This window comes from Pan troglodytes, chromosome 12, assembly GCF_028858775.2.
Source record: "Pan troglodytes isolate AG18354 chromosome 12, NHGRI_mPanTro3-v2.0_pri, whole genome shotgun sequence".
NCBI classification, from domain to species: Eukaryota; Metazoa; Chordata; class Mammalia; order Primates; family Hominidae; genus Pan; species Pan troglodytes.
Window position 1 is genome coordinate 24,225,542 of NC_072410.2, and position 26,858 is coordinate 24,252,399.

The following is a 26,858-nucleotide window of genomic DNA, read 5'->3' on the forward strand; positions in this document are numbered from 1 at the left end:
CAGACTAGAAAGACTGGAATATAAAAGTTAATATATCTGGTTACTATTTAACCACTTGGGAAACCATCAAGCCCCTTGCTCATATCAAACCCCCAAATATATTCCATGTGGATTAAAATTTAAATATAAAAATGAAATCATCGAAGTGCTAAAAATAATTTAGGTAAGTAAGTAGTTAAGGGATGAAAAACATCTTTCTACACATGATACCAGAGACAGAAAAAAAGTCTGCAACATAAATGACTAATGTATTATATAAACAACTTTAATAATGAATATGAACAACTCATTGTGAATGAACTTCTTAATGAGATAGTGGGTGAGAGATATGAATTAGTTTGCAAAAGGAAAAAATTGTCCTGAAATTAATATGGAACCTAAAAAGAATCCGAAGAGCCAAGGCAGTCTTAAGCAAAAAGAACAAAGCCAGAGACATCACATTACCTGAGTTCAAACTATACTAAAAGGCTAAAGTAACCAAAACAGCATGGCACTCGTATAAAAATGGACACCACTTTCAATAAATGGTGCTGAGAAAATTGGATTGCCATATGGAGAAGAATGAAACTGGAACCCCTATCTATCACCATATACAAAATCAACTCAAAATGGATTAAAGACTCAAATGTAAGACCTGAAACTGTAAAAACACTAGAAGAAAACCTAGGGGAAACTCTTCTGATCATTGATCTAGGCAAAGAATTCATGTCTAAGACCTCAAAAGTACATCCAACAAAAACAAAAATAGACAAATGAGACTTAAATGAAAAAGCTTCTGCACAGCAAAAGAAGCAATCAACAGAGAGAACAGACAACCTGCAGAATGGAAGAAAATATTTACAAACTATGTTTCCAATAGGGGACTAATATCCAGAATTTACCAGGAACTTAACAACTCAACAAACCCACACAAAATCCCATTAAAACATGGGCAAAGGACATGAATAGACATTTTTTCAAAAGAAGACACACAAATGACCAACAAGCATATGAAAAAATGCTCAACATCACTAATCATTAGAGAAATGCAAATTAAAAGCACAATGAGATATCATCTTATAGCAGAAAGGATGGCTATTATAAAAAGACAAAAAATAACAGTTGGCATGGATGAGGAGAAAAGGGAACTCTTTTTTTTTTTTTTTTTTTTTTTTTGTAGACAACGTCTTGCTCTGTTGCCCAGGCTGGAGTGCAATGGCGTGATCTCGGCTCACTGCAACATCCACCTCCCAGGTTCAAACAATTCTCAGCCTGGGCCTCAGCCTCCCAAGAAGCCGGGATTACAGACATGTACCACCATGTCTGGCTAATTTTTGTATTTTTAGTAGAGTCAGGGTTTTGTCATGTTGGCCAGGCTGGTCTCGAACTCCTGAACTCAAGCGATCCACCCGCATTGGCCTCCCAAAGTGCTAGGATTACAGGTCTGAGCCACTGCACCCAGCCACTTCTACACTGTTGGTGGGAAAGTAAATTAGTACAAGCTGTATGGAAAACAGTGTGGAGATTTCTCAAAGAACTGAAAATAGAACTACCATCCAATTCAGTAATCCTACTGCTGGGTATGTACCCTAAGGAAAAGGAATCATTATTTTAAAAAGATACCTGCACTTTTATGTTCATCACAGCACAGTTCACAATAGCAAAGATAGGGAATCAACCTAAGTGTCCATTAATGGATGATTGGACAAAGAAAATGTGATATATATACACAGTGGAATACTATTCAGCCATAAAAAAGGATGAAAGCATATCTTTTGCAGCAACATGAATGGAACTGGAGGCCATTATCTTAAGTGAAATAACTTAGAAAGACAAAATACCCCATGTTCTCACTTATAAATGAGAGCAAAATAATGCATATACATGGACATAGAGCATGGAATGATAGACATTGACAACTGGGAAGGATTAATGGGTGAGAGATGAGAAACTACCTACTGGGTACAATGTTTGGGTGATGGTTACACTAAAAGCCCAGACTTCACTACACAATATATCCATGTAACAAAATTGTGCTTGTACCCTTTAAATGTATACACATTTTAAAAAAGGAATTTGCTCGTAAAAGGAGAAATAAATGTCAGTAAGTGTGAGAAAGTCAATCTTACATTAATCAAGTAGGTGCCTATTAAAGTAAGATACTATTTTTTGCTATTAAATTGACAAATTTGTGGTGTGCTTTGCTTTTGTTTGTTTGTTTTTGTGAACGATGGTACTCAATGCATGTGAAAGTGTTTGGCAAGGACTCTCATATGCCTTGGGAGAGGAAGCTGCAAGCTTTCTGCCAAGCAGTTTGGCAGGATGTCTCAAACCCTTTAAAAGAATTCCTCCCTTTATCCTGGGGATTCCATTTCTAGGAATTTATCCCAAGGAAACAATTAAATCTGCAGTCCAAAATTCCTATGCAAGGATGTTCATCACAATGTTATATATAAAGGTGCAGATTTGGAAGGAATTTGAACATCCAATGATGGGGAATGAGTCATTCGTCTGCCGGAGTGCAGTGAGGCCCTTAGGAACATTTCTGAAGGATGCTTAGTCACAAGGGAATGAGGGAACTTCATGATCTAAGGCTAAATGAAGAAGGCAGGAAGGATAGTGGGCCGAGCCGGAGGGAGAAGAAGGCCCATGGGGAAGAGGCAGGGGCCAGTGCCAAGATAGGAGACAGAAGGTGCAGGATGTGTTGGAGGGCAGGCTCAGCTTCATTTCATTCAGATTCCCTTTAGTAAATTCTGAGTGAGCGGATACCGGGTGCAAAGTACTGTCATTTAGGCTCAGTTTAGCAAAGGAGATTGTTTGGGTGAAGTATACCGAAGGACAGGTGCTGAGCCCGGGTAGGCTCTTGCTCAGGGCAACAGGCAGCTGCTCCGCCCTGTGTCCATGCCCCCACTCAGGGACTCGCTCCTCTCCCGGCCTCTCACCCCTTCTCTGGGGAGCTGCTGTCTTCACCTCCTCTTCCCAGGGTGCATAGAACTTTTAAAACTAAAAAGAAGAAAAAAAATTCAGGATAATAAAACTTTTTAAAAAGAGAGGTTGTATCCTACATAAAAAAAAATTGATATTTATGTGTGGGAGTAGGGAAAAGACTGGAAGGAAACATATAAAAATGAGATTTCTGGTTAGCTGTGATAGAATTATGGGAGATTTCATATCTTTCTATATTTTTATAATCAGCATTTTTTTAAAAAAACAGCTTTATTGAGGTATCATTGACATATAATCTGCACACATTTAAAGTGCACAGTTTCATACATCTTGATATATGTATATACCTGTGAAACCAACACCACGATCAAGATAGTGCACATACCCATCTTCCCCAAAATTCCTCATGCACGTCCATAATCCCTCCCCAGATCCCCTGTAGGGCAACCCCTGGTCCACTCTCTATCCCTATTACTCAGTTCACACTGTTTCCTAGGATTTGGCTTAAATGGAATCGTGCGCTTTTTGGCTTCTTCCAGCCCATGATTATTTTGTGATTCATCCATGTAGTTGTGTGTGTCAGTGGTTTCTTCCTTTCTGTTGCTACGAAGTATTACATTGTGTGGGCATAGTACAGTTTTTCTAATCCAATGAATCACTTGATAATTAGGAAAGTCTCCCCTTTTTGTAAGCATGCCCAGAGATTGGCTAGGGTCCTGGGAGTTTGGATCTGTGCCATCCGTCTGTCTCTGTATGTTTGGGACAGTTCCTCAGGCCTGGCCCAGTGACCCTGAGGGCAATGGCCCGGCCAGCCCAGTGGGCACCTGGGCTGTCATTCGTCAAACACAAGGCTTGGCCATGCCTTGAAACACTCAAGCTGCCTAGAAAGCATGTCCTCATGGTCAGAGCTTTGATTTGGGTGCCAGGAGGTTTAGTGGTGGTCAGCGGATGTGCTTAGTAATTGCCTTTGTGCCTTGCCTCGGTGGGAGAGTTGGAGAAAGCTTGATGTCTTGTCCGAAGTTGGTGTTGCCTAACTTCCACGTGTCACTCATGCCCTTGCCTACACCTGTGTGTGGCTCACAGCTCTTTCCCCCACCCCCAGCAGGCAGCCCACCCTCTCTGAAGAGCAGTCCCCTCTTTGCCTGCCCAGTGCAGCCCCTACCATCACTCTGTGGCTCTCGTCCTTCAGCTGGCAGAGCTGATGGCTGTCCCTCTGTGATCTAGGTGACTTTCATGAGGTCTCCTTGTCTCTTGGATTAGCACAGACCCAGGCAGCTCCTCCAGGGCTCCAGAGCAAGTCATGTTGCACCAGTCCCCGGGCATCCCTGGTCCCTATGGTCCCATGGCCTGCTCCCTGCCCTATGTCTTGCCCCACTCATCTCTGAGGGTTCCAGGAGGTGCCTCCCACGCACTCAGAAAAGAAACTGCTATGATACCTGCTCCGGTCGGCTCCCGGCACTGCCACCAGGGCTGAAAGGGAGGGCTTAGCCTGTGCTGTTCCGTGTAGAAAGGGGCAGGTGGCCAGCACCTCTCCAGCACTCTGTGCCCCCTTGTCTCTGAGCCTAAGTCTCCTAAGGTCTGGCACGTGATGTCCTTTTCTGCCTTCTTTTATCACTCCAAGCATGAGTTGGACCCAGTCCTGTCCTGGTCGACCTTCCTCCCCTCATTATTTCTCTACTTTGAGCAGCCTTTGCCAACCCCCTCAAAACCACTCATACTGGCGGGGACCTGTGACTGTGAACAGAGGCTGGTGCCAAGGCCTGGGTCTTCTAGACCCGGGGGACTCTGGACAGCACCTCTGTGCCCACTAGACACCCTCCAACTGCAAACAGCATCTCCTGGGGCTGGGCCCTGCTCTGGGAGCAGCCTTCCCCTTCTTCTCTCTCAGGGGCCTGGAGTCCTGGGATGGTGCTGTGTAACCTGGAACAGGAGGAAGAGAGGCTGGCTGCCCAGGGACTCCCTCTGGAGGAGTGCCAGTGGACCTGCGCCCAGAGCCGCCCAGCCTCAGGCCTCTGTCCATGTCCCCACGTTCAGCAGAGACACTGATGGAGGGGTCTGTTGGCAGGAGAGCCCCAGTTGTGGGGCCAGTGTGAAGCTCCATGAGGTCGCCAGCCGGCTCCCCAGAAGCAGGCGAGGGCTGGTGGGGGGCAGGGGACAGAGCTCCTCTGTGCCCTGCGCAAGCTCCTGTCTTTAAAAAAGTCTCCCTTGAAGAGGATGGAAACTAACAGTAAGCTGTCCTGGCCCATATCCAGCCATGTAATCTTAGAGCCCCCCACCTCGGCGGGGACAGGACTCAACTTCCGTAACCTGATGTCTGGGTGAGGGCTGCAGGCTCTGCTGGAAGCTGCTGCAGGGCTCCTCCTCATGCTGTGGGCTCAGGCTTGGACCCCAACCTTGAGGGGACGGTGGAGGGAGTGAGGGGGTAGGGTCCAGCCCAGGAAACAGGCCTGTGAGGAGGTGGTGCTCCTTGCTGTGGGGGGCAGGGAGCTGGGCCAGCAGGACCCTGCGAGTTGCTCAAGGGCCCCTTCCCATGTCTGCAATTACAATTACCTCTGAAGTGAAGAGCTTCACCAACACAGTCACCTGGGTCCTTGGGGCTCCTGCCTCCTCCCCCTACCTGGCTCCTGCCTCGGCTTCCTGGCTCCTGGTCATGAGAGGGGCATGGGCAGGCAGCCAGCCTCTTACTGGCCAGATGATGCTGAAAGCCTGCATTGCAGAGGTGATTGCTTAGCCTTTCAACAGGGCACATACAATGCCCATTCTGGGAGGGAGGCAGCCGCGGCTTCCATGCATTCAGGACCTCCCCAGGTCCTAGGGCTGCGCATAAAGCATAAACCGTGGAGTTGGGTCTGAAGCTGGCTTTATATTCTCCCCATTTCATCCTACTGGGTTGCTGCAGGATCACCTGCCCCAGGCCAGGCGCCTTGCCAGGGCTCCCACATAGCTTAGCTGATTGCATCCTGTAAACAACCCTGCAAGAAAAGGATTGCCTGAATCTTCATTCTAATGACTGGGGAGGCTCAGAGCCTGTAGGTCACTTGCATAGCCATGTACATTTGCTAGGGCTTTCTGCTCCCGAAGACCATGCTTTCCGTGACTCCTCGGATGCCCAGACCTGCCTTTGGGTGGGAGGTGTGGTCCTGAGTGACTAAGGGACTCCCGGGTGAGTCCATCGGCTTGGCCCTCTGCCTGCACCCTCCAATCTATCTCCTCCCAGCCAGCCCCGTGGGTCCTCCCCAGTCTGACCACAGTGCTTCTTGTGTCTGAGCCCTTCCCCACACTCCCCACAGGCTCCAGTCTTGTACTCCCTGTTCCCCAAGCACTCCCCTACCACAGGCCTCACACCTGTGTCCTCTCTGCCCAGGGACCTGCCCCGCTGGCTGACTGCCCACGGACCACCCTGAGTAGCTTTGCCAGCTCTCTTCCCTTCCCCCACCTCAGACAGAGGTGACCGTTCTCATGTGGCTTCCCTCTAGATAGCACTCCACACACTTCCTTTACAAGTGGGTTACAGACATGCCTGTCTGCCTCCTGCACAGACCGAGGATTCTCAAGGGTGGGGATGGCACCTTAGGTTCTGGCGTACTCAGAGGGAGAGCACATAGTAGGTCTTCAGGAAAAGGTTTTCAAATAAGATTGCATTGAACTTCTGGAGGCAAATTATCTCCCTTCTTTTCTGATCAAATGGTTTTTATGTTTGGGAAATGTGGCAGTAGTGTAAGAATTTGCCACATGCTGAAATAGGTCTCAGTAATAAAGAATAACAGGTTTAATTTTTAATTCCAGGTTTTAACTCCATGATTGTGTGCTGTGAGTATATGGCTGCATGTCTCAAGAAATTCACTGGCTTTAAAATGTGGGCTTAGCTACTGCCAGTATGATTTGATGAAAGCGGATAGAGGTCTCAGATCCACCCCCGGATTCCACCGTCAGGCCCAAGGACGGACCCCTGGCCATTGACTGATGCCAAGTGGGTGCCTGGCAGCAGCCTTCCTTCCCATCCCTGCTTCTGGACGCCTCAGCCGTGAGTCAGAGCATGTGCAGCGTGGGCTTGTGCGGGTGGCAGGGAGCCCAGAATTAGCTCAGCTGCGTTTCAGCAAGGCTGCAATGGGGAGGGGGAGGCTGTGCCAGGCGGGGGCTGAGAGTCAGCACCCTCAACCACAGTGGGGGTCGGCTCTCAGGAGCTGTCATAGACCTCAGGGCATTCAGGGAAAGCCTGCTGTGAGCTGAGCACAAGCCCGATCATAGATGAGCAGAGGGTCAAAGGACCAGGCCTTGCAAAGCCGCAGCTGGTGTGACCCCCGCCTGCCGGAGACAAACATGGACCCTGCATGGGTGTGGCCAGGTCATGCCTGGGGATTGAGTGGCAGACAGGTGTGAGCATCACCAAGCTCACTGCTCACAGTCTAGCAGAGACGGCCGGCTCAGTGCCTTCACCTACCCCCAGCACACCCAGGCAGGCAGAGCCAATACCAGACAATGCATCGCCTCCTGACTGGCGTTCTTTCACTCTTTGCGAACTGCCTTTTTGTTAAAAGGCAGAGAATTGTTAGCACAGGTACTTTAATATATTGCAAAATGTTTTATTTGCCCTTGCGCCTTTCCTGCTCATTCTAAACTCTGGCACAGGTATGCTGCCCAGGACGCCAGTGGTTGTCACACCAGAAAACAGGGGAGCAGCACTTGTCACTCTCTGCTCATTAGGGCAAAATGCAGGGTGGGTTTTGTGCCTCCCAGGGGTGTGGAGGGGTCAGGCACTTGTGTCACCACCAAATGAGTCAGCTAGATGGAACAGTAAAATATTTAATCACAAGCGTGTCAGCATTGTTCTAGAAAAACACATCTCTAGAGGCTTTGGTATGTGGTATGGGCACATCATGTTACCTTTGCGGGTTTCCCATAGCCACATGCGAAACACACACGGAGCAGGGATTGGTATGTTTGGGGTTTCCGTGGGTTTAATTTTGTGAGCACCGCAGACTGGGAGGAAAACAAAACACCCTCAGGTTCTCGGGGAGGCCCAGCTTGGAGGCTAAGCCAGATGGTTTCTGCCCTGACCCGGTCTTGGTCACCAGCATTCGGGTTCACAAAATCAGGGTGGGCTGGCTGCAGAGCATTGATAAGGGGCCACCCACCAGCTCCTTCAGGTGGGCTCGGGAGCACACTGTCCTTCAGGTGCCTCCCTTCCTGGCACTGGCACCCCTGACTGGGATTTGGTCCTTCTCTTTGATCTTTGGACAACGCGTGTTGGATGACAACTGGGCCTGGCACACGAAGTGGGAAATTCTCAACTGTGAGAGTCTGAGAGCGGGGACCTTGCTGCCCTCAGCCTTGTCCCTGCGGAGCCTGATGTAATCCGTGGCATGTGGAGGCCCCTTGCTAAGTGCTGTGGACTCCCACCCTGTCCACATCCCTCTGCTGGTACCAGCCCCGGAGGCATTGTGCAAAGGGTCTCACACATCTGGAGAAACCCTCCCACTGATGTAGCCTCTGTTCTTTGCAAGGCCCAGTGTGCACCCAGTAGTCTCGCTTGAGCCCCCGTCCACTATGAGGGGGGCAGGGCCAGAATTCATATGCCCCTTTTAAGGACGAGATACTTGAGGCCCAGAAAGCAGAAGAGGGGTGTGCCTGTGATGAGAGCAGAAGCACGGGCGTGGGGGTCTCCCGCCTCTCAGTTCGGCACCTCACCCAGGTGCCTGCTGCTCCCCCGATGCTTGGCACTGTCCTACCAGGATGTGCTGCTGACAACTTCTCAGCCTCCCTTTAAAAATAAAGGTGTCTTAGATTTTTCTGATTCTCTGTGCCCAGCAAACTCACTGGAAGCTAAGCCCAGAACAGCCCCTCTTTTACTGAGCAGTAATTCCCTGCAACCTTGAGCTCAACACCTTATTTACGTTGCCTCATTTAATCCTCCTGTCACCCGTGAGAGGAGGCACCACACTATTGGCTTCACTTTGCAGAAAAGGAAATAGGCCCTGTCAGGGCAAACCCTGGCCGAGGCCACCAGCAGGTGAATGGAGCCAGGCCTGGTGAACTGCAACCCTGAGCTCTGACGGCAGGTGGGTGTGGAGGGAGAGAACACTCCAACTCCCACTCTCTCGGCTTTGAGGCTGCTCCTTCTTCTGTAGAAACGGTTGTCATTGTGAGCAGAGCAGACTCTGGTTTTGGGGGATCCTCAAAACAGTGGCAGGGAAACAAGGAGCATATTTATTTATTTATTTATTTTGAGACAGAGTCTTGCTGTGTTGTCCAGGCTGGAGTGCAGTGGCGTGATCTTGGCTCACTGCAACCTCCACCTCCCAGGTTCAAGTGATTCTCCTGCTTCAGCCTCCCAAGTAGCTGGGATTACAGGCATGCGCCACCATGCCCAGCTAATTTTTTGTATTTTTAATAGAGACGGGATTTCACCATGTTGGTCAGGCTGGTCTCGAACTCCTGGCCTCAGGTGATTCACCCGCCTTGGCCTCCCAAAGTGCTGGGATTACAGGCGTGAGCCACCACACCTGGCCTCAAGGAGCTTCTTAGTTTTCAGAGGTGAGACAGTCTCCTCTTCTCAATGGGGAAGTGGGAGGTCCTGCCTGAGGGTGCATCCCAGCTCACAGCCCCCTTGGTAAGAGGTCTCTGAAATCGGCTTCCTGCAGGTAGGAGCAGCTGGAGGAGGAGACAGAGCCATCCTTCTGAGGTGGGAAGTGGTGCCAAGTTATAGGGAAAGTGCGATGTGGGAGAGATGGCGTTACTGACTACTCATGATGTACTAATCCGGAGGGGTGGGAATCGGGGCAAAATGCAGCCATTTCCTGCTTCAGAATTAAGTTTCCCCTTTTTGAAAGCAGCCCAAGCCCCGCTACCCATTCCTTTTGTTGTTGGCTTCCGTAGCTACTCTGCTGGCCCTCTGCCACTCTCACTGATGGGCTTTGTACCTCGAGACAGGCTCTGTGAGTTTATAGGTGGCAGAGGAACAAGATTCTCCTGCCTGTGAGGGAACCAGGGAAAAAGAGCAAAGTGGCCAGGTGGCTTGGGGTGTGCTAACAGATGGAGCGTTTGGTGCCAGGCCCATTCCCTGGAGAGGCCAGCTGGTCTGGGCGTCAGGTTTCAGTGGGCCTTAGAGCAGGCGGGTCAGCAGCAGAAATGTGCTGGAGGGAGGAAATGCCATTTGCCTGGCCAGTGTTTGCTCACGTCCTGCAGCCTGACAGCTCAATTTGTTTGCACCCACAGATTTCATGAACAGTGGTTTGACGACGGTTGCTTGGGTCCAGATTACATGGAAACATTTAGAACCTCCCCTGGGATTGCATCCTTATCTCATAATCATAACTGCTTTCTCAGATGTGTAATAAGGGTTTTCCTGAACCTGCTCACCCCTTCTTATAAGTTACAGCGGTGACATCGCAGTTTTTATGTGTAAACCAGAAGCAAGTTGAACCAAAATAAAGAAAGCAATTTTGTGAACAAATAAGTTCCCCTTGAGAAGCACTGGGAATCAAATGCAAATATCATAAGGGACAATTAAGAATCTGCTGTTGCTATCTAGGGCTCATGAATCTCCTGATGTGCAGAGAAACCATACATAGCAATCGCTTGACAGCTTTCTGCCAATCTCTTCTGAATTTTCACTGGAGAAACCTCCCCAGAGTCTCAGAGGAAGCAGAGCTGCTGAGATGCTGATTCACTGTGTGAGGCTTAAACTCAGGACGCATTTATACATCCTGTACTCTCAGTGTTTGCATGAAGCTTTTAAACACGGGGCTGGGCAAGACAAGTTTGGGGCAGTGGGCTTTTTCCATGTGTAGACCTCTGAACCTTTAGGATTATTCTGGCTGTGCAAATTTACTGATACAAATAAATATAGGGACTCTGGCTAGGCTGACAGAAAACAGATGAGGTATGAATGAAATTTATTTCTGTACAGATGGACTTTTAGTGGAAATTGTGAGGCTCACTCCACTTCCCAAGTGTAGGTCCCAGCCTTCGGTAGACTCTGAATGTTGTTGCACCACTGATGGAGGCAACACCAGAGAGGGGGAGGTCATTGGACTGTAAGCCATCTTGGAAACCCAAGCCTTGGTCTGTTGTCCAGGGCAAGTGGCAGCTTGTACCAGGGAAGGGAGGGGACAGACCTTAATGGAGTTTATCTGCCTGATAGGCATTTGCAGCAATAGAGTGAGTTTGGCTTTGGGTTTTTGTTTGGGCTGAGAAAATCTTTCTGTTTACTTCCAAGCTGTTGGGTTGACAGGCTATCCACAGGCTGTGGGATGGGAGAAACTGTGGAGCCATCCAGCTGTGTGGCCAGGAAGGATGGCTAGCCTCTCCCCTGCCAGACTACTCACTGCAGGGACAGGGCAGGCATTTGCCAGGTAAATAACTTTTGCTGGAGGGTTGACATGGAATGGCATCTGCAAGAGAGGCGGTGTGGGACCCATTCCTGTCCCACAGCTGAGATTTTGGAATTGTCTGGAAGAGATGCCCTACCTGAGGGTGACCTCGGAGCTCTCTAGGCCACACATTTAGGCTCTTCTGTTCTTGTGGCTTGCCTCCCAGTTGAGACAGCCAGTCCGTCCACTGGTTACAGCTTTGAACATGAAAGGAGCTCCAGGGTACTGGCAGCTCCTGCTACGGAGTGGCTGGGCTGGGCCAGAAAAACCATGAGGTGAGATCCTCCCATTCCAGCTTCAAAACTGCATGTTCTACCTGACGTCAGAGATGAAAACTGGCCTTCTATTCCCATGGGTTTATTGAAGGTACACGTTTTACTCCTGATGCCTTGCAAAATTTGCAGAGATATTTAACACGTGCAGAAACATTAGGTTTTCTGCTTCAGGAAATACTCCCTCATCACCCTTTTTCATCTGGTCTTAGTGTATGTAGTTCACCTGGCAGTCTCTTCTATGCAGCAACCAGAGTCACCTTTTAAAATGTAATCAGACTTCCAATCCCAGACATGATGGCATAATAAATATCAGACTTACTCTTCTTTCCCAAGCAATTGTGATATTGGACAGAATGCATGAAGGAACTGTTTTCGAGAATGGAACAACACTCAGTGCAGGTCTTTGGTCCAACTGGAAGCATGTGAGTCAAGTCCCACATTCACTCTGGCTTTCTGTCTGGGAGTGCCTTCAAAACCAAGGTACAAGGGAAGCAGAGGCCACCAGAGAGCTGAGCACAAGAAACAGAGATCAGAGTGCAGGCAGCTGGAACTTGCGGGGAGGGTAGTGGAGAGGAGGGTTCTGAGCAGAGAAGGGACTTCAGAAGTCTTCAAAGTGATCTTGAGTCTTGGCCAAATGCTAAGCTGCATGTGCACAGGGAACAACTGTTTGAGGCTCGGCAGAGAACAACTACTGGCCAGGACATCGTGGGGAGGATGGTGAGCTAAACACAACCTGGAAGTCACACAGTCACGTTGTGCTGGGAGACTAAGAGTTTTTGTTTTGTTTTGTTTTGTTTTGTTTTGTTTCCTGAGATGGAGTTTCACTGTTGTTGCCCAGGCTGCAGTGCAATGGCGCGATCTTAGCTCACCGCAACCTCCGCCTCCTGGGTTCAAGCGATTCTCCTGCCTCAGCCTCCTGAGTAGCTGGGATTATAGGTGCCCACCACCATGCCCAGCTAATTTTTGTATTTTTAGTAGAGAAAGGGTTTCACCATGTTGGCCAGGCTGGTCTTGAACTCCTGACCTCAGGTGATCAACCCACCTCGGCCTCCTAAAGTGCTGGGATTACAGTTGTGAGCCACTGCACCTGGCCAAGACTTAGAGTTCCAATCTGCTAGAGTGAGGAGACCTTACTGAGCACCTTGAACATTGAATCTGAGATCACAGAAACGTCATACATTAGGAATAAGACTGCTCTAGCCCCAAGACCACGCTAAACTATCCATAACAAAACCTAAAAACAAGCCTTGTTAGGATCCAGATGCTATGCCAGTCAACTAACTCTCTGCCAGAATAAAACTCAGCACTCTTCAAACAAATTATTATCTGCAATATCCAGCATACAATTAAAAAAATCACTAGACAGGCAGGACAATGAGACTAATAACAAAGAGAAAAGGTCGATAAATACCAACCCATACAAACATAGTGAGTGCACAAATAGGAATTTCAGCAGAGAAGTGGCAATTTAAGAAACAACCAAATGGTAATTCCCAAGGTAGAATATATACTATCTCAAATGAGGAATTCACTGGATGGATGGCCAGGTGCGATGGCTCACGCCTGTAATCCCAGCACTTTGGGAGGCCGAGGCAGGCCGATCACCTAAGGTCAGGAGTTTGAGACCAGCCTGATCAACATGGCAAAACCCCGTCTGTACTAAAAATACAAAAATTAGCCTGGTGTAGTGGCATGCACCTGTAGTCCCAGCTACTCAGGAGGCTGAGGCAGGAGAATTGCTTGAATCGGGGAGGTGGAGGTTGCAGTGAGCCGAGATTGCGCCACTGCACTCCAGCCTGATGACAGAGCGAGACTCTGTCTCAAACAAAAAAAAAAGGAAAAGAAAAAAGAAAAAGAATTCACTGGATGGATCTAAGAGCAGTTTGGACACTGGCAGAAGAAAATGTCAGTGAGCTTGAAGACAAATCAATAAAAACCATTCAAACTGAGTCACAGAGTGACGAAACACTGAAAAGAAATTAGCAGAGCCTTAGTGACATATGAGAGATAATATCAAATAGCCCAACACGTGCAATTGGAATTTAGGAGATGAGAGAGAGATTGGGGCCAAAAAATATTTGAGGAAATTTCTCCAAATTTGATGAAAAAATATCAGCCTACAGATTCTAGAATTTCAGGGAACCCCTAGCAGGGTAAACTTAAAAAAAAAATCACACCTAGGCCGGGCATGGTGACTCACGCCTGTAATCCCAGCACTTCGGTTGGCCGAAGCGGGAAGATCGCCTGAGGTCAGGAGTTCGAGACCAGCCTGGCCAACATGGCGAAACCCTGTCTCTACTAAAAATACAAAAATTAGCTGGGCATGGTGGCATGTGCCTGTTATCCCAGCTACTCGGGAGGATGAGGCAGGAGGATCACTTGAACCCAGGAGATGGAGCAGAGATCGTGCCACTGCACTCTAGCCTGGGTGACAGAACGAGACTCTGTCACAAAAAAAAAAAAAAAAAAAAATGAGGTAACACCAGTCTTAGACTAAATCTTTCACAGAGGAGGGAGTAACACTTCCCAAATAAGTTTGAGGTCAGTGTGTTAGTCCATTTGTGTTGTTGTAAAAGAATACCTGAGACTGGGTAACTTAAAAAGCAAAGAGTTTTTAAAAGTTGTTATAAAAGAATATCTGAGACTTAGTAATTTATAAAGCAAAGAGGTTTATTTGACTCATGGTTCTGCAGACTACAGGGAATGTGGTGTTGGCATCTGCTTCTGGTGAGGGCCTTAGGAAGCTTCCAAGCATGGTGGAAGGCAGGGGGAGTCAGCATGTCGCATGGCAAGAGAGGCAGCAAGAGAGAGGGAGGTGAGGGCCCAGCCTCTCTCTCTTTTTTTTTTTTTTTGAGACGGAGTCTGGCTCTGTCGCCCAGGCTGGAGTGCAGTGGTGCAATCTCGGCTCACTGCAAGCTCCACCTCCCGGGTTCACGCCATTCTCCTGCCTCAGCCTCCTGAGTAGCTGGGACTACAGGCGCCCGCCACTATGCCCGGCTAAATTTTTGTATTTTTAGTAGAGACGGGGTTTCACTGTGTTAGCCAGGATGGTCTCAATCTCCTGACCTCGTGATCCACCCGCCTCAGCCTCCCAAAGTGCTGGGATTACAGGCTTGAGCCACCGCGCCAGGCTGGGCCCAGCCTCTCTTAAACAGCCAGATCTAGCATGAACTCATTACTATGGGGAAGACAGCAAAGCATTCAGGAGGGATCCACCCCCGCGACCGGAATGCTTCCCACCAGGCCCCATCTCCAACACTGGGGGTCGCATTTCAACATGAGATTGGGTAGGGGACAAAATATCCAAACTATATCAGCAGGTATAACCATGATTGTTTTAAAAAGGAAAAGAAATTACAAACCAGTATTCTTCATAAACATAGAGACACAATAAAACAAATTGAGCAGTGAGGGGGCCCACGTGGTTTTGTTCTTCTTGAATGAAACGAAATAAGTTTAAAAAGGTGGCTTTGTTCTTCTTGAATGAAAATTGAGTCAATAAACACTCATGGGTCCATTGTCACCTGGAAGGCTGGGCATTCATGTGCAGTATCTAATTGGATCCTCAAACTGGATAAGAAAAAATGACGTCTTCATCTGCTCAGATGAAGAAGCAGGCTGAGAACAATCACGTGGGTTTCCCAAGGCCATTCCCATATGTGGTGGCTCATCAGGGACAAGGATCCAGGTCTTCAAACGGCAGGGCCGGTTCTCTGCTGGAGGGCTCCCATGGAGAGACTTCCTGTGCTGAATGAATGATGGGGTGTGTGGCTGGGACAGAGAGTCACATGGCAACTGTGATGCTGTAGTAACTGCAGTGGGGAGCTTCCTGGAGATCTGTTCCCGAGGAAAGGACAATGAGGGTGTACCTAAGTAAGGAAAGGGATTGCAATAGCTCAGTGGAGGGTGCGTGGAAAGTGGGCCCCTCGATCACACTGTTTTGTGTTCAGCCTCTGACCTCTCAGTGTTCCTTCTGTTTGTATAACTCTCTAGGGATCATTTTACCCTGTCCTCACAGCATTTGAGGCTGACGGGAACTCCAAGTATCGATGACACCTGGGATGAAAGTGGCTCAGGGCTCTCTTACATGAGGCTGTGTCCCTCTGTTTTGCAGATGTCTTTCTGGGCACCGAGCAGCTAGGGGACATGCCAGAGATCAGACAAAGGAGCGTCACCCAGGCTGAGGGCCGGGAGAGCAGGACTTCTGAATGCAGCAGCATTTCGTAATCACAGGACCACACTCATGTGTATGCACGTGGACGCGTGTGCATGTTGAAGGATGATCCTGGAAAGAATATCTTTTTCTTCATAATTTAGTGACGTATCTGACTTAAAAATGACTACTGAGACTAACTTCAAAAGCAATTAGAGGGGGAAGCTTGTGAGAATATCTAGTGCATTTTCAGAGTTTGGGGTTAATCAGATGCAAATGGTTTCATCATTGGTATATTGGCACATTAGGAAAAAGAATTATTCCTTGATTTAAGTGTTTGCAGTAGTTTAAATCATCTGTCTCCTCCACATGCCCACTGAGACGTGGTTTCTTCCGCAAGGTGGAATTATTTAACAGAGTGAGGTGAAGACGATGTCCCTCTTATGCCTCACTGAGAAACAGTTAGAGGACTCCTTTATTTTTTTCTTAGTGAGATTTTTAGGCATGGGGTGAAACAAAATGGGTTTGAAATCAGGGAATTTTTACAAGCGATGTGTCTTGAAGGTGGGCTTTTGGCAAATTTAAGACAGCGGGTCCCTCAGCCCCCCCGATCATGGTCCATGCGCCCCCAGGGATGGAGCAGTGAACGCACTCGGTGTGAGCCTTGCCGTGAGTCTATGCAGCAGTGAGGGAAGCTGAGGCCGGAAGGGAGCTCCTTGTGGCTTCAGCCTGTTTTGATCAAGGTGCTGAATCTGCCAGTTCACGTGAAGCCCCGGGGCTCGGAGAAGTGAGCTCTCCGCAGGCTTCTGCATCATTGAGATTAGGTCTCCTAAGGAGCAGAGGCTGATCCCATCCCCACAGCAAATGGGCAGGAGTACTCGGGTCATAGGGATGAGGGTCCCCCTCCCTGCACAGCAGTTGGGAGAGTGTGCTAGCGCGGCCCTGGGGGTGCACCCCAAGGGGAAGGGTGTTTTCATCTCAGGATGCGAAGCTTCCTGGAGGGAGTGGTAAAAGCTGGTCGTAGGCTCTAGGACAGTTGGTTCGTTTTCCTAAGTAGAGGTAGTAAATGTGGGGGCATGTTTTCTGGGGCTTCTTTGCCTACCTTGGGAGAGAAGACCTGTGGGCCAGGATGTCTTCTGGATGAAGAGGTGACTTGAGCCTGGAATACTCAGATCGGGGGTGACTCCGGGTCCCAGAGGCCAGGGAGGCTGGGCCGTGGCAAGTTCTGACAGTTTGCCCGGTGAGGAGAGGCCTAGCTAGCACAGGGCCCTCTGTCCTACAGACCCTTCCCTCCAGCTCGAGGGATGGTCAGGCCCCGGCAGTAGCCAGTGATCCCCACCTACGCTCATCTTATACTACTTTGAAGCCAGAAGCCTGGTTTATGAATTGGGAGAGGGGATACATCTACTCCGAAGACCAGAACGCCTGTGCCCACTGATCAGGAGCCCCTGACACCCCCACACTCAGGTGCCCCACACACTCGGGGAGCCCACTTCATATTGATCAGATCATTTGCTGGTGTGGCTGGAGTCCTCAAGCGAAAGGTCTTGATCCCGTCTCAGCAGAAGGATTATGTTTCCTGGCTGAGAGGCAGGGTCATCACGGGCCTTCTCCGGAGGCCTGACTCGGGGCCCTGCAGGCAGAGCAGGGGTGAAGGCTGCCGGAGACCCCTTCAGCACAGGGCTGGCAGCACTGAGAGAGGCCAGCCCACTCGTGTCCATGACTACACCTGTCCTGCCTCCTTTCATTGATGACATTCTTCCCTTGTGCCGTATGGGCTGCCCTGACCTATAAATCTCATTTGCAAGCTGTTTCCAAGTCACAGTTTAGGATCGGTCAGTGTCAGAGTCACTAGCCCTAGTTGTTCCCTTTGCAGACCTTTGGAACTTTTTACAGTGGAGAATGCCCTTTTCTGACTGTCCTGGCATGGGGGGCTCTTCCATCTATGACGTCCTGCTTTCTCTGTTGGTGTCCAGACTTCATTGCACCCACCTTTGTTCGCAGCTTCTCTTGTGTTCCTGTCTTACTGCTTCGCCCGGCTCGCGAGTTCCTGGGGAGGGGTTGTGTTTGATCCTGATGTGCAGCCAGCTGGGCGCAGTGTGTTCCCAGCAAGCTGTTGTTAATACTCACCAGCACCAGGTCACTTGTTGTTAATACTCACTGGCATCAGGTCGCTTGATGCACACCCAGGGGGGTTCACTCAATTTTGCTCATTCTGACCCCAGATTCCAGACTCTAACAAAGAGGCCCTATCCCAGAGTATAAATTGGAGACTCTAGACTGTCTCTTTTGTGATTCAGGACTTTGAGAAGACATAGGATTTCTTGAGAACTGCAGGCCCTGTGGTCTGATGTGACTTTTGTGTGAGATCCCGTCACACATCCAGGATAAGATGCCCTGTGGGCTGTGCTGTCCACCTGCGGCCCCCAGTTTGCTTGTTGGTTAGGGCCTCAGGCCATGTGGGCTGGCCACCCAGGACATCTGCTCTGCCCTTCAGGGCTCTGAGCTCTGGATGGGGGGAGCCCTGGGACTGAGGTTTGTGCCATGCCCTGTGATCTGTATATAGAAGATCAGGGTTCTCCCAAGCGCTGGGTTGGGCAGATCTTGGTGGGAACTAAAACCAGAGGTCCTATTGTGTCATGCTGGCAACTTTCCCACTGTGGCAGAGGCTCAGTGGCCCATCATGGTCAAAATGGTCACCATTTATTGAGCCCTTTCTATGGCCAGGCTCTGTGCCAACACATCAGCGTTTAACTCTCAACAACCCTGCAAAGAGGGATGAGCCCATTTCACAGATGAGAGGGGTTGCAGAACCTGTCCAAGGTCACGGTACTCTAAGTAGTGGAGCCAAGGGAAAAACTCAGGGCTGGCAGAGCCACGTGCCTTTACATGCTTGACCCTGTGCGCCAACCCCATTGCTTGCAGAATCGCTTTCTGTCCTAAGTGAGAGGAAGGGCTCAGTGCTCCTTCCTCTGGAGCTTGACTTCCTTCACCTGCCTCCTGGCACCATTATAGAAGGTGGAGCCGGGTGACCTTCTCCTTCACAGGTGAGGCACCCTCCCGCAGCCACACTGGAGTCTCTGTTTCCTGTGACTGATCTGCTCTGCCCAACGAGGCTGTGGAGTGGAGTGGCCAGATTTCTCCCTGGCTGGGCTTGGGCCCTTGCGTCATTTTCAGGGTGCCAAGTCAGGATGGAAGGAGGGTGCTTAGTGTTCTTGAGAGGCCTGCCTTTCTCCATCTCTTGGGACCAAGGAGCTGACAAACAGTACTTTACTAAACAGCCCCGCCACCCTCCACACACACGCATGCACACACACCTGCACACACGCGCACACATGCATGCACACGCCCACACACATGCACAAACGTGTGCACACAGAGGGGACAGTCCCTACTCCCACCCCTGTTCTTTTTCTCACCTAGTCCCCCAGACTCCTTTGAAAAGCCAGAGGAGGAGGGTATTGGAGGTGTGGTTGCTGGGTGGGTTTTGTGGCCTGCCTCTGCCACAGGGGTACCAGGGCACTCCTCCCACTGAGCCTCCATCCTCCTGCCTCCCCTCCCACTGAGCCTCCGTCCCCTGCCTCCCCTCCTACTGAGCCTTTGTCCCCCTGCCTCCCCTCCTACTGAGCCTCTGTCCCCTACCTCCTCTCCTACTGAGCCTCTGTCCCCTACCTCCCCTCCCACTGAGCCTCCATCCTCCTGCCTCCCCTCCCACTGAGCCTCCATCCCCCTGCCTCCCCTCCTACTGAGCCTCTGTCCATCTGCCTCCCCTTCCCACTGAGCCTCCATCCCCCTGCCTTCCCTCCTACTGAGCCTCTGTCCATCTGCCTCCCCTTCCCACTGAGCCTCTGTCCCCCTGCCTCCCCTCCTACTGAGCCTCTGTCCCCCTGCCTCCCCTCCTACTGAGCCTCTGTCCTTCTGCCTCCCCTTCCCACTGAGCCTCTGTCCCCCTGCCTCCCATCCTACTGAGCCTCTGTCCCCCTGCCTCCCCTCCTGCTGAGCCTCTGTCCCCCTGCCTCCCCTCCTACTGAGTCTCTGTCCCCCTGCCTCCCCTCCTACTGAGTCTCTGTCCCCCTGCCTCCCCTCCTGCTGAGCCTCTGTCCATCTGTGTCCCCTCCTACTGAGCCTCTGTCCATCTGCCTCCCCTCCTACTGAGCCTCTGTCCATCTGCCTCCCCTCCTGCTGAGCCTCTGTCCATCTGCCTCCCCTCCCACTGAGCCTCCATTCCCTGCCTCCCCTCTTACTGAGCCTCTGTCCACCTGCCTCCCCACTGAGCTAAGACTTCTCAGACATACTTCTTACAGCGTCAGCCTCAGGCCTCCAGCATCAGGCCGCCCTGGCCTTTCAGCCCTTTTCTCTCATTTCCTCCATAGATGCCTTTTTTTTTCACTCCAGTCTCACTGGGCCCCTCTGACTGCTGAGCACATCTTGCTCTTTGCCACCAGTGCCCCCTGCTAGGGCACTCCCCTTGCCTGTGGGGCCACCCCTGGCCATTCCGTCACTGTCCTTCAGGCTCAACTGCAGTCCCAGGTGTTCCACACACATGGGATCACAGCCTCTGGGCTGTCCACTTGGCACCTGCTCCTGCACTGCCCTAAGAACATTCTTCTCTTTCTGGTGGAGACTCCTTCAACTGTCTATGTCTGCTCTCCCTCTGACTACAAGGTCCTATGAGGACTCTTGTGTATCTTTGTCACTTGGGTGCTTATTACATATTTGTACATTTTTAAAAGGCTTAACGTCTGAGGTTAAGAGCTCTTGTGTCACCCCTTTGTGTGGCCCAGCGGCCCGCAGGCTGGCAGAGGTGTGGCTGCAGGGAATTGCTTCACTGGAGTCTGGGGAATGGTCTGGTTTGCATGGTGGCAGGTGAATTTCATGTTCCTGCCACCACACTGCCTTGGTGGGGTGGGAGGGGCACATCCCAGACATGTCAGCTTGTTTATGTTCAGGTCCCTGTTTGGTTTGACAAAGCAGAGGGTGTGTTGCTGGCGTCTTGACTTTAGGGAGGCCTGGTAGCCATGAACTATCACTGGGGATTTTTCAGTTACAACAAAAGGAGGCTGTGAATTGTGACCCCTGTCTGGATTTCAGCCTGTCTTCCCCCTTTTGGGAGACGATTACCTTCTGGCAGAAATAAGTGCATTCATCTTCTATTTAAGAAAAAAAATATTATCTTCTTTGAAATAGGCTCTTGCTGTTCTAGGCATGAGAACAGGTCAGCCTTTATGCTGCTTAAGCACAGCGGCGGCGGCGGCTCTGTTGCGCTCATCCTTGAGGCACATAGTGATGGGACACGTGGCCTCCCTTCCTCATCCGCACAACGGCTCAGTTTTTCTCCATGCTGTCAGAAAGACGCTCAGGGCATCGTGGGCCCTGCTGAGCTCTAGACAATGTGGGAGCCACAGGCAGATGCTGTGGGTCTGGGCAGATGAAAGCAGGCCAAGGAGGTCAGACTCAGCTCCTGCAAGCCCATCTGACTCTGGTGCACGTGCCCTGGCCCCGAGCATGCTCACTGTGACCAGGTAATGGGACTGGAGGTGTGCCCTACCTGACTGTGATGCGAAGAGCTGGCTGGTCACCCTGGCCCTCCGTTTTTTGAACTTCTGCGACATTTCTCTTCTAGGCCTCACATTTGTCACTTGTCACATGACACCGTGCTTTGATGCTTTTACTGTGGGCATGTCTTCTCTCCCCACGCTCTTAGCGAGGTGACCTCTCTGAGGCCCCCACATTGCATACCAAGCTGGCTTGCCCATGGCTCTTCACTTGAGTATTGATCATTGCTATTTTTTCTCTTTTATGTGTGAAATACTTTCTGACAGTTAAGCCTCACATTCACATTCCAGTCAAGTGACCAACAGAGGATTTTCCTTCAGCGGATTTCATCATCTTTGTATCTTGACATTTAGAGTTGCTAGAGGCTAATATAACTAACTCTTGATTCGTTATTATGAATTCACCATTTTGGATGATATGTGACAACCTGTAAATCCCTTAGCAGCCTCCCCAGCTGCATTGAGGCTCCTTGACCCACCCACTGGTGGCGAAAGCTTGGGGAGCATCAGGATTTTAATGGAACCTAAGCAAGGTGCAGAGAGGGCAGTAATAAGCCAGCTGCTGAACCTCACAGTGGGCTCCGCGGCTGGGATCTCCTGGGACTGTCCGCCTGGAGGGCAGGAGCTGCACCCCCTGTCTCTGTTTTTAGTACTGTGCTGTGCACAGGCAGGCATCCAGTAAATGTTTGCTGGGTACATTGTCAAACAAGGATATTATCCAGAGTTGCCTTCTAGCTCAAAAGTCTGTGAACAGCTGAACCCATGATTATATGCACCTCTAGTCCCCTCTTATTTTTGTGGGAATGGTAAGGAAAAACTATAACTTGAGTCTTAACTATATCTCCCAAGTTAGGTTTGTAAATAATGAAAATAAAGGTTGATTTTTCTCCTTTCATTGGATTACATGGAACCTCCCTACTTTAGGAATCTAAAGTGACCAGAAAAAGTTATGAAACCTTCAAGGTTTTGGTGTTTTGCTCATCTGTTTCAGCAGAAGTCACTGATTTTCTGCATACTCCATGTTATGAATCTGGTGTGCTGAGATAAGGACACCTGTGACTGAGATGATTTCTTTGGCATCCGTGCAAGATAAAAGGTAGGTGCTAAGAGGAGCAAGGCAAATATATATTTAGCGATGCTGTCAGTGCCTTCACGTTTAATACCAGAAGGGTAAAAGGAACAAACCACCGGTACATGCAACAGCTTGGATGAAGCTCAAAAGCATCACACTTTGTGAAAGAAGCCAGTCTCAAAATGTTACATACTGTACGATTCCATTTTTGTGACATTCTCAAAGAGACAGAACGATCGTGACGGAGAACAGATCAGTGGTTGCCAGGGGGGAAGAGTGTGTGGCTATAAAGGAGCAGCATGGGGGAGGATTTTAGGGGTGGGGTGGTGATGGGACAATTCTGCATCCTGACTGTGCTGGTGGCTACATGACTCTACATGTGTGTCAAAACCCATGGGCTTGTATGTCAAACCCAAGTCCGATTTACGGTGCTATCCTTTAGAAATAACGCAAAATATTTCCAGAAGGGTGAGCAATGCCTGCCAGGGGTGTCCAAGGGAGAGAGAGTACAGTCATGGGTTCTTAGTTTCTATTTCTGGCTGGTCTAGTAAAGCCCCTTCCTCATCCCTCTTTTCCACTTATCGCTAGAGACAGAAACTAAAAACCATGGCTTCAGGCTGCTAAAAGCCTAAAAGAAAACAAAACAGAACAACAACAACAAAGTAAGATAGGTTGGACAAGCTTGGTAGTCACTGACAACAGGCTCAGACCCCAGCCCTCCCTCCAGATGCAGGGTGTTTGTTCTGTACTGAGGTTTAAACACATCCCCAGCCTAGGGCTCACTTCCATGTTGTGAGTGTCAATCATTCTGCCGACAGTAGCTGTCAGGACTCCCTGAAGGTCACAGTCTGGTTTCCTCTGCTGCATAAAAGACTGTGGAGTTTGCAGCTCTGCCCCAGACTTGCCCCTTAAGGTGAATGTAGGGCACAGGTTTGGGTGGATTTTTTTTGGGCCACTCTCAGGATTTATTTCCTTTTGAGACTATTTATATGAATATGTTTGTTTATATGAAATTGATGAATTTAGAAGAGTTATTCCTGTTCAGCTCTTGATTTATTCCTCTGAAATATTTTCTTGTCTGAAGTCATGCATGTGTCCAAAACTCTCCCCAGCACAGCTGTGTCTTGTCTCAGCGAGGGACTCCACCATCCACTCTCATGCCCGCATGTGAAACCTGGGTGCATGCTTGCCGTGTCTTCTCCTCACTTCCTGGCCTTGCTTCAGGCCCCGTGTCCTGTGTGTTCTGTCCTCAAATTGGCCTACTCCTCCTGTCCCATGCCACCAGCCAGCCCTCCTGCCACAGCCCCCCACTCCTGGTTCTGCCCTGTCTTAGTCCATTTGAGTTGGTGTAACAAACTTCTGGAGATTGTTTGCTCACAGTCCTGGAGGCCGGAAGTCCTAGATCAAGGCGCCAGCAGATTCAGTATCTGGTGAGAATCCACTTTCTGGTTCGTAGGTAGCACCTTCCTGCTGTGTCCTCTCATGGTGGAAGTGGCAAGCGAGCTCTCTGGGTTCTCTTTTATCTTATTTATGAAGGCCCCAGCCCCATGACCTAATCACCTCTCAGAGCCTCCACCACCTAAAGCCATCAGCTTGGGGTTAAGATTTCAACACAGGAATTTTGAGGGGACATGAACATTCAGACCATAGCAGCCCTGTAACCAAGGGGATGGATCTTCCTCACACTTGAATTTGATCATGAGATCCTCTGACTAAAATCTTGCCATGCTTTAATTACCTTTAGAATAGAATCCAAACACCTTAGCATGGTGTAATGTTCTGGAATCATCTAGCCCCCTCTACTTAGTTCCCTTCCCCACCCCAATCCAGCTCTCAAAACTTCAGTGATACTGAATTTCTTCCAGGGCCTTGAGCAGGTTATGTTCCCCCCTGCCTCCGGGCCTCTACATCTGCCATTCCCTGGATCTGGAATCTCGTCTTCCGTGTTCTTTCCCTCCTTCCACGCACCGTATTTGTCTGGCATGTTTTCCGTTCACCTGTCCAACTTCAGCCTAGTTCTGTCTTCCAAGCTGAGCGTCCGTCCTTCCTGCCCTCAAAACCACCAATCCTTCTATCCCAGCACCTGCCCCACTGTGTGTGTCATAATTCTAGATCTAGGCTATAAGATCTTTGCCATCAAGGCCCTCCCTCTGTTGTCACTGTTGTATCCTAGGCACCTAGCATGGTGCTTGTAGCTAGAAGCTGCTGAGGACAAATTTTCTGATGAATGGACAGAGGCATCTATGAGATCCCAGAGCCAGCCACCAACAGGAATTTTCTTGTTTTTTTTTAAGACAGGGTCTCCTCTGTTGCCCAGGCTGGAGCACAGTGGTATGATCATGGACCGCTGAAGCCTCAATCTCCCAGGCTCAAGTGATCCTCCAACCTCAGCCTCCTGAGTAGCTAGACCACAGGTGCATGTCACCACACCTGGCTAAATTTTTAATTTTTTGTGTTTGTAAAGTTGAGCTCTTGCTATGTTGCCAAGGCTGGTCCTGAACTCCTGAGCTCAGGTAATCCTCCCACCTCTGCCTCCCAAAGTGCTGAGATCACAGACATGAGCCACCATGCACAGCCACCAACAGGAATGTAATGAGTGACATCTAGGTGCAGGTCACTGTCTTCGGATTTGCTTACATTCTGCTTAGGGAGATCATAACTGTTGACATACTTGAAAATAAGTGTGTTAAACCATGGGACGTGATCTCCAGATGCCATCCAGGGAGAGGACAGAGGCTGAGGAGTTGAGGCTGTTGGAGAAGGTTCACAGAGCTTCTTTCCCCACACCGTTTCTTGCCTGTTTTCTCATTGCGTATATATAAATATATTGGCCTCACTTCTCTCACTACACAGATTGCCACCCACTCACCAGTGCTGGGCCAGGAGGGCCCGCCCCGCACCCCTCTGTGCGTGACTTTAGGTAACTCCAAGGATTTTCCATCGTACATTGGGAAATCACATCTCCGGCTATTTTATATGGCCACTCTGCCCAGCCTCTCAGGTTCATGCTGCTTTTATGTGGTGTGCTTGTGTTGTTGCTTCTGTGCGCTAATTCACATTGACGCTCTTCCTCATGTGGCCTCTCCTGAGCCATCTCTCTCCTTCAGGGTGACTTCGCAGCCAAATCATTTATGGAGATGTGATGGGAGGGGGTGTTCTCACCCTCTTCCCACTCTGCTTTCCCTCCCCCTATACCTAAAATATCACTTTCCGCTTGGAAAGCAGTGTCTTGAATCAGAGCTTAAGCAGAAGCATTGCTGATTCGAACTATATAGCCAGCGCCACTGGCGGAGGAAGAGGAAGTGGTGTGTAGGGGAGGTGAGTGCAGGCACGGAGTAGCTGAGTGTGCTCTGGGCCCTGTTGAGAGGAGCAAGCCCATTGCTTCTTGACCCTGGCTGCCCCTCGGAATCTCCTGGGGAGCTTGAACACAGCCTGATGCCCACGCCCATGCCCAGTGAATTCAGTCAGCACCTCTGGGGGTGGCACCCAGGGTCTCCACTGTGTGGTGCACAGGCGTTCGGGTGGATGTGATCATAAGTATTTGCTGATTCTTATGCCCTGACTGGGCTACCCCTGACGGCATGGATTTCCTCAGTAAAAGACAACCTGTTCAAAATGAGGGGGACAGAAATAGACGTGGGAGACTTCCTTCTTTTTAACTATCGTTTAATTACATGATGTAATTGGGGGAAAATACACTACAGAAGCAATAGAAGTAAAAAGATATAATCCCTTCCCCAGAGATAAAGCCATTGTGTATCCTTCCAGATCTTTTTGATATGTTTACACAGCAGGATATGAAAATAGGGCTCCTTCAGGCGGGGCGCGGTGGCTCATGCCTGTAATCCCAGCACTTTGGGAGGCCGAGGCGGGCAGATCACGAGGTCAGGAGATCGAGACCATCCTGGCTAACATGTTGAAACCCCGTCTCTACTAAAAAATACAAAAAATTAGCCAGGTGTGGTGGTGGATGCCTGTAATCCCAGCTACTTGGGAGGCTGAGGCAGGAGAATGGTGTGAACCCAGGAGACGGAGCTTGTAGTGAACCGAGATCGCATCACTGCACTCCAGCCTGGGCCACAGAGCGAGACTCTGTCTAAAAAAAAAAATAGGATTCCTTCTCTGCTCTTGACTGAGGACAGTTTGGTAGCATCAGACAGCTCCTTGTCCCATGATGTGGTGAAGGCAGATTGGATCTAGTGACCTCCAGCCTGCTACAGAGGTGCACTTTCAGGTGGAGAGGATTACCTTGGAGAAAGGTGCAGGGAGCCCATTTCCCTCCCTGTGCCCCGCTCCCTGCTGCTGTGCCTGGAGGCTGAGGGCACCTGGGAAGGGCCTTTCTGGGCCGAAGATGCTCCTGCAAGGGGTGATGTCAGGGTATAGGCTCCCCACACGGGAGCTGGCCAGGGGTTTGTGAGCTGGCGGTGGAGAGGCCAGGCCCAGGTATCAGAGAAACCAAAAAAATCTGTGGCTGAGGTCCCTCGGAGAGGCAGAGCAGGGCCACAG

At 49.9% G+C, this 26,858-nt stretch overlaps 1 protein-coding gene across 5 annotated transcripts in view; it reads left to right on the top strand.

Moving 5' to 3' along the window:
- CRACDL (CRACD like) overlaps positions 1–26,858 on the top strand; it is a 144,043-nt gene that overhangs the window by 17,105 nt on the left and 100,080 nt on the right. The window contains exons 2-3 of one of the 5 annotated variants that reach the window (XM_009442951.4): positions 6,712–6,949; positions 22,275–22,376. The exons of 2 other annotated variants lie outside the window; for them this stretch is intronic. In XM_009442951.4, the coding sequence (XP_009441226.1) occupies positions 22,345–22,376 (32 nt within the window). In that variant the 5' untranslated portion in view covers positions 6,712–6,949; positions 22,275–22,344. The remainder of the gene's footprint in view (positions 1–6,711; positions 6,950–22,274; positions 22,377–26,858) is intronic. 2 more of the 5 variants (XM_009442952.4, XM_009442955.4) reach the window with 2 other exon arrangements.